The 8,462-nt window shown below is 42.7% G+C and overlaps 1 protein-coding gene across 1 annotated transcript; it reads right to left on the reverse strand.

The window, feature by feature from the left end:
* Positions 1-823: 823 nt before the first annotated feature.
* Positions 824-4,808, reverse strand: LOC118433808 (highly reducing polyketide synthase FUM1-like). The gene is made up of 3 exons (XM_035846081.1): positions 2,139-4,808; positions 1,073-2,077; positions 824-997 (listed from the first exon to the last, which is right to left on the reverse strand). The coding sequence occupies exons 1-3, from the start codon at positions 4,806-4,808 to the stop codon at positions 824-826; spliced, it is 3,849 nt and encodes a 1,282-aa protein (XP_035701974.1).
* Positions 4,809-8,462: the final 3,654 nt, after the last annotated feature.

The raw sequence follows: 8,462 nt of genomic DNA on the forward strand, positions 1-8,462 counted from the left end.
CTCACCAGGACAATGTGCTTTGCTCCATTCAATAACATCAAGTTAGCCAGTTCAATTCCAAGTTCGCCGCATCCTCCGGTAATTAAGTATGTGCTTCGGTCATTAAAGATTTCCTTTATCCAATTAATAACCACTTTTCCAATGTGGGCCGCCTTTTGTAGGTGTTGAACGGCAGAAATAATAGCTGATGGTTCAAACACCGAGTATGTTATAGGTGTCAGCTTCTCACTGGTCAACCAACTTTGCAATTCATGTGCCAATTGAACCGTTCGGGCTTCGTCCTGAACACTGAGGTCAACAACCGAATATTCAACGTCTGGACGAAGTTTATTTAGTTCGGCGTGACTGAAAATGTTAAGTTTGCTCATCTCTATGAATCGTCCTCCTATTCTCGTCATGGACAAGGATGCCTCTTTCCAACCGGTTGACGTGAGTGAGTTGAGGATAACGTGGACCCCGGCGTTTCCTGTTGCCTTCTGAACCCCGGCAAGAAAACTCGATATATCTCTGCTGCTTGTAACATTTGTCAATCCTAGGACATGAGTTAAGTATGCTCTTTTCCTTCGGCTACCAGCCGTGCACACAATATTGGCTCCAATTTCCCGTGCGATCTGAATTGCGACAAGACCAACCCCCCCTGATGCGGTGTGGATCAAGACCCATTCTCCACGACTCAACTTACCAACTGTTACAAGTGAGTGGAACGCCGTGTAAAACGCTGTCGGCAAGGTCGCTCCCTCAGCATAGGTCATGTTCGGTGGGAGCAAGGCCACATGGGACGCATTTATCTTAACAACGTTTGGAAGTGGAGCATTATCCATATTCATTCCCAGAACGTTCGCACCAATGCACAAGTTACGAACAGCCGATCCGATTTGAATAATTGTCCGCAAATGTCTGCCCCAATGGAGGATTCTGACGTAAATTCCACGGTAGGCTTAATGATGCTTAAAATATCCTTGAAATTTAGGCCTGATGCGTGAACCCGGACTTGAATCTATTGAGCGAGAGAAAGTATAGATTAAAATATTATGGGATAGTACAATAGATGTTTCTAATGTTAATGTCTTGCCTGGTTTGCAGCCAAGGGTTGTGCACCCACAGTTGTGAGAGAATCGTCCCATTTTAAGTCCTCAACGGCACAAGATTCTGGCAGTCTTAATTGCATATGGGTTGCTTGCCGCATGGCAAGCATGGGATAAGGGGACAAGAGTGGAACTAGTTTTCCCTCATAGCGAACTCCGTCTCGATAGGTAACAAATGGGGCTTCACTACGACCACCTACTTTTGGTTTATTTTTAATTTCCGCCAATACTGTTCTCACCTTATGCATCGTGTCTTCCCTCTCATCAGGATCGATACACACTATGTCTAACTGCAGCATTTCGTTTGCTAATGATCGCGCAAATCCACGTAGTGCACCAGCAACTGGATAAATGGCCTCTTCGTCTTGCACTGGTATAAGACCATGACTTACTATGAATATTTCCACCCTCCCAACCGATAATAAAGCCTGAGAAAAAGTGAGAAAGTGTTTCACTTGTTTTCGCATTTGATTCTCCTGGTCGATTTCTTCTAAATGGGAATGTGGAAGGCAATATACGATTTTATCGTTAGGTTTTATTCTAATTTCCTGGTTAATAATATTGCGCAGAGTCGCTTTTCCTTTGCTAGAAGCCACTAGTTGGTTCGAAAACTCATCGTCGGCACTTGTAGTAATCACAGTGAAAGGTGATAGCGGAACTTCCTTATTCGTGGCCACAATTATTCCAATATCGAAATCTCTATTTTCTACAATTGCTATCTCTCCATACCCAGCGGACTGAAGAACTGGCTTCCATGCTTTTCCGTCAATTAAGCAGTGACCTGACCGTATGGTGTCTTTGAAGAGCCAGTATCCCTTACAGTGCCCGAAAACGATGTCAATAAATGCCGAGGGTCTTAATTGTTCGGCGATGAATATGTTTCCATCTCCTCCAAGCAGTAAGCGTAGATTTCCAACCACTTTGCCCAGATCAGTTGTTGCATGCAAAACGTTCATGGCAATAATAATGTCGAATGCCTCTTTTTCGAACCCCTGGGCAAGTACATCCTTCTCCAAAGTCTACTTGCACACCTTGAACATGCGGTAGGGAAACCTCTGCTTGATTGAGAAAACTGGTGGAGATATCGGTAAACGTATAAGTAGATCCGGTGCCGTGAAGATGTCGTAGGAGTTTGCGTGTCGCTGCACCGGTTCCCGCCCCCACTTCTAAAATTCGAAGCCCATCGCATTTGTCCTTGACGAAAGAGGCGAAAACACCAATCAGATTTTCGGTAAGAAGGGAGCACTGTGTTGTAGTGCTGTATAATCGTTCCGCAGAGAAGTTATTGGTCGCGACAGCTTTGTTACTAACAATTCCATTGGGTAGTTCCAGTGATGGTGACGTTGGAGGGAATAGGTGCGGAAGAATGGATTCCGATCCCCGAAGAAATTTGGACAATTTAGAAATATAAAATTCTGCAAAGGCCCAGTCATCTTGTAAAAGTCCACAATGATCACCTGAGTGCTGCTCCGTGATAACAAAATCGGAATGAGGTAATACCACGTATTCCGTTGGGGAGACTTTCTTCAATAGTCCTGCATCTCCAGCATAATGAAGCAGCCTAGCAAGAAAGGCTGGGGCAATGTGATTGACGCAAAGTCCAGAGGAAATTTGATCTGTTGATAAACGCTCACCAGGTGTTAAACATGCATTACCAAGACATTTTAAGGTTATTGCAACTTGATTTCCTATGAATGAGGCAATTTTGTGATATTCTTGAATTTCTGCAAGGGTCCGGGAGATTGCCGTAAAGGAAGAAATCTGGTTACTCATTGTTTTAGTGAGTGAGTAGCCAACTTTTATTTGGTTCTTGGAAGTCCACTCTTCGACAAACATGGGTAGCGCTACCTCGGGACCATCGATATTACCCTTTTCATTAATCAGTTTACCAATCGCTTTGACTGTTGTGCTGAATGTTTTCAACTTGGTGATGGATACTTGTGGACGGAATATTGAATCATTTCCTAGAACAAACAGCGTGGACGACAGATGTCTGGCCTGGACACGGAGTTGTCCGGGACAAAAAACGGGCTTATAATTATCGTCGCGTAGATGGGGGTATATTTCGCAGGTGGAAATTGCAATCGGCAACCTTAAAGTTGTCAGGGGAACTGATGCGAGAAATGCGGCCTGTACTAGGGCGTCCAATATAGTGGGATGAACCACAAAGCTTCCGATTTCATCTTTATCTTGATCAAGTATCCTTGGAGCAATATTTGCCGTAAGTGTATAATAGGACCGGAGGCTTGTAGTCTTCAAATTTGTTAGTGATCTGAATCTCCGGCCAAATTTATATCCTAATTCTGACATCTCAACATACGGAGATGTAACCGCATCACCAGCAAAGTTATCTAGGTATTTTTCTTGATTTTTCGTACCTATGTGCAGCACAATGGCATTTAATGAGGCGTGCAATCTCCATTCGCTGCAGTCAATTTCCCGTCGGCTGAATATAGAGATATTGAACTTTTCTCCATCGTAAATCACATTGGTTTGGATTTCCGACTTCAAATCAAGTGACAGAACAATTTGTATATCAATTTGGGACAACCGAATTCCACACGATTTCCCCTTTGATCCTGTAAGTAGGGTCACAACCGCAAAACCCATCTCGATATATCCCGCGGCTGGGAATATAGTGTAGGGCCCAACTTTATGATCTCGTAACCAACTACCTGTTCTATAAAGCATTTCGTCTGTAGAAGTTGTAAAGATGGATACAGGATTGATTATGCCACTTTCGGTGACAGATAGCATTGAGCCCAATAAGGGGTGAACAACTTTAGATTTGCTATTAACTTTAGCAACGCCGCTTCCTGAAATTGCACAAGGATTGAACCAAAATGGACCGTCATTTTGGAAAGGATATGTTGGAAGAAGATGCGGCACTTTTTTACGCGATATCCCATCGCCAACCAAACTTGTCCAAATGTTTGTCCAGTCAAGCTTAACACCATGAAGGTATAGAGTGGCGATTGCGTCCGATAAGGTGTTCCAACTGGGGACATTCCTGCAAAGCGAGGGAATAAATAATGGGTCATGGTCAGAGCAGTTCTCCTGCATTAAGGGTGAGAGAGTAGGTTGTGGACCAACTTCTAGGAATAATCGAGCACCAACATCACTTATGGCGGCTGTGGCGGATTCAATAAATTGCACTGGGTGTTTGAAGCATCCTGACCAATAAGAAGGATCTAAGGTTTCAGAATCATCTAACTTCCTACCGTACATCGACGAAATGTATGCCAAGCTGTGATTTCGCGACAAAAATTTAAATTCTCCAAGGTCCGCTTCAAGTCCAATCAGTGCTTTCGCCAAAGACCGTGAGTGGTAAGCGTGATGAGCGAATTTAACAAAAGTGGATTTCATATTATAATTTGTCTTCGCGAACGTCGCAAATTTTTTCATTGTTTCAGGCGGACCGGACACCACTGTCTGAGTTGGCGAGTTAAGCGCCGAAATGTCTATCCAAGCCTCCATAATTTCATTGCTCATAATGTGTTTCTCGGTGTATTCACGAATCATTCTTCGTGTCGTTGACTCATCAGCCATTAGAGCGACCATTCGCCCTGGCTCTATCTTTTCAGACACAATTTGTCGCAAGGACACCATCAATCGCACTGCAAGAGTTAGATCCAGCGCACCTACTGCCATTGCTGCCGCCACTTCCCCAAATGAGTGCCCAATGACACACAGGTTAGGACTGACACCCCATTCCATCCACATGTTGAGAAGTGAGTACTCCACCGCAAATATACACATCTCCGGACAACGCGATATATCTTTGTCATCCCGTATTAAGTCAAGGAGATTTATTTCCGCAATTTTGATGAAGTGGGTGTTTACTTCGTCAAAGTGGCGACGGTACTGAGGGCATGAATTATATAACTCTAATCCCATGTCGACATATTGACAACCTAGCCCTGGGAAGAGAAAAGAAATGGGAGGGGGTCTAGTTGTCTTTTTGGTTTTTATATTCTTTTGACCGTTCTTTTGACCTCGTTGGATTTGCGATCATCCGATCGAAGAGCATCGAGTAGCTCGGAACGGTTGTGACCAGTTGCAATTGATCTATATTCTTCAGAATGATGTCGACAAGTAGATGCTGTGTAGCAGTAGGCTGCTAATACGTCGCTATGGCCTACAAAGAAAATAGGAGATCAATTGTTTCACTCATATAAATATAAGGCTAAATACATTACCATCAACGAAAGTAGAGTAGGTCAATTTGTACGATAATTCAGGGCTCTCAAAAGTGTGAGATGCATGAATAACAATATTAAAACTAAGCCTGTACTTGAAATATTTTAATTCTTACGGAATTTATAAGATTTGCTTAACAATTTTGACATTGGCGATAACCAAGCAGTCTTTAAACTTCAACTCAAAAGTGCAACCAGAATGTAAGTGCAGAATACTTTAAGCTTGAAAAATATTGATTCGGTTTGAATATTGATTCGGAATGAATTTCATGAGAAAATTACCTTGTTCTTCCAATTGTTCCAAAGCTACGATATGTTTTTTCCTCAAATGAACAATAGCAGATGAAGACTTCGCTGAGAATGGAAGTATGTAGAGCTGTGCAGTTTTTTGCAAGGCTGGGTGACTTTTAGGTGTTTGCTGAGTATGTACGCGCTCCAAGATAAAGTGTGTATTCGTTTCTGTGATGCCGAAAGACGAAATACCAGCAAGAGATCCTTTCCAGTCAATTGTCGTTCTCGGTATCGCTAGTCCATTGAAGTCGAGTTTTGGATTAAGGGCAGCAGTGAGAAGTTGGGGTGGAATGGATCCGTATTTCATGGCTAAAAGAACTTTCAGCAAACTAGCAGCTGCCGACACACTTTCCGTATGGCCAATATTGGCCTTAATGGAAGTAACAATCAGTGGGCTCGTTCTTTCGCTTGATGAGATTTGATAACCCAGTCGAGTTGCAGCTACTTCCATTGGGTCACCGAGACTAGTCCCGGTCCCGTGCATTTCAATCCAGTCAACCTCCTTCGGGTGCAGTGAAGCGTCTGCTAGGGCGCAAACCATAGCTGCTGCTTCGCCGTCAACAGTCGGGGTACCAATATGTCGACTCAGACCGTCTTGCGAAGATCCAAAGCCCCTTATAACTCCAAGAATGTTATCGCCATCCTGCTTGGCTTCCGAGACTCGCTTGAGTACATAGATGACACCACCTTCCGCCCTTACATAACCGTCAACATCCTTCTGAAACACCTTACAACGACCAGAAAGTGATAACACCCCCTGTAATGTTCACAATTTGAATGTACAAATCAGTTTAGGTTATGCTTACAAGCCAAGAAAATACATTGGATTCGATAACCGTTGGTGGTTGAAACTTCGTAGTCAGGGTTGGCTGCATTATTTAGCCGCTAAATGATTATAAAATAGAATCTAATTGTACCTGAAAATCCTCATACTTGTACGGCTTCAGAATAAGGTTCGCTCCACCAGCAAGAGCCAGGTCTGTCCTCCGGCTTCGTAAGTGTCGCACCGCGGCACCGATGGCACAAGCACTATGAGCAAGATGAACTACATGCCGCTTCAATACCTTCGGTTGGACCAATTGTTCCAAAAAATTGAGCAATCCTTGCCGCCGAATTTCCAATAGAGCATCCAAGATAACGGCGTACCTCCTCTCCGCCTTCGGCAGATCCAGGGGTTAAGACAAGATCTTTATATTCTTCTCTCCATAGACCAACAAGAACAGCTGCCGCTGTTCCACGTAGCGACTTGAAAGAAATTCCAGCGTTCTCCAGAGCCTGAAGATGCAATAATATTTAAGTTTTTTCACTGGATATACATATATCTACAGGAATCGTGACTTAATTACTTAAATCCCGAAAGCGTGAAACTAACCGAATTCAGTCATGTGGTCAATTATAATTCAAAAATTGCCTTCCGGTGACCCTTAAAATTTTACCATTTTAATCTGCTTACCTCCCAGCTAAGCTGAAGTAGAAGCCGGGCCTTGTAACCACACGGAACCCACTACCTCGTGTGCTCCCTCTCATGGACAGTCTGTGTAAATTGTGCTCATGGTAGAGAAGGAGGAGTTAATTTCGTAGACATTTGTAATCTTAAAACTCGTGTACAGATCTTAAACTTGGCCAGTAATAAATGGACCTTCCAATTGTGACCATCTCTTCTCCCATCTAATAATTTGGCCGGCACTCGCATCTCTTCAGCACTCATCACAATTTCATAGTCGTCGTCGTCATTTTCATCTCATAATATCGGGTCATCCTCATCATCTAGGGAGCTGTGAGTCGGGGTCAAGGTAGAGTAAGTGGGGAACGGACTTGAATCGGTTCGTAAGAGAGATAAAGGGTCATAAATTGACGACTCTTGCCAAGATTCGGGTTTTTTTAAAATTTATTGTATGGAAAATTGCCGAATTGGGATAAAATTATCTTTACATGTATGGGAAATGGTCAATTTTGCCAAATAATTTTTTTTAATAGTTTTTGGGGAAAATAAGTATTGAATCTTATAACAAATTTGTATGGGTTTTTTATTTGAGAGGCAATATGAATATGTATGTGAAATTGTGAGGAAAAGCTAACATGTTTTTGATTGTATGCACAGTTTTTGCTGAAGTTTCTTGAAAAGAGGTGACAATTAAATTTTTGGGCAGCGACGGTCCATCAATCACGTTGGTGGAGAGGATTTTTGTTGTGATGTTTGCTGGTCCACCCACATTTTATAAGAAGAGCAATACGCAGTCACTCGTCGTTGTAATGAGGTTCGTATGTGTGTAAGGAGGTCTTTATTAGCTCGCCCTGCGTAGCAGAGGAGCTATTGAATTCCTCTTGTCCGTCCGTCTGTCTGTCTGTCTGTCCGTCTGTCTGTCCGTCTGTCTGTCTGTTAACGACTCTTTTGCATCAATTGATGCTAATTACTGCGACTTATTCACGTTCGACTTAATAGCACCACTGGTATCGAACAAGCGGCGACTCAAAATGGTGCCAAACAATTGATGGAATAGGTGAAAAACGCACAAAAAGTGCAGAAGAACCGAAAGAAATGACTATAATTTTACTATGAATTTGCCAATATTTCATGTCAAAATTACTGTTTGTTTTCCTTCATTTATTTTCCACCATCGGCGCAAAATTATGTCACAATTATGTATATATTTTTTCCGCTTGTTCTGCACCATTAATGCAAACTTATACCAAAATTGCATAACAATTTTATTCGTCTATTCTGCACTTTGGTGGACAATTATGTCAAAATAATTCTCACAGGGTGAGCTACTTCCACCGTTACAACGGTTACAAGCGGCGACTCAAAATGGTGCCAAACAATTGATGGAATAGGTGAAAAACGCACAAAAAGTGCAGAAGAACCGAAAGAAACACCTATGACTTT

The sequence above is a fragment of the Folsomia candida genome, unplaced genomic scaffold (assembly GCF_002217175.1).
Source record: "Folsomia candida strain VU population unplaced genomic scaffold, ASM221717v1 Fcan01_Sc001, whole genome shotgun sequence".
NCBI classification, from domain to species: Eukaryota; Metazoa; Arthropoda; class Collembola; order Entomobryomorpha; family Isotomidae; genus Folsomia; species Folsomia candida.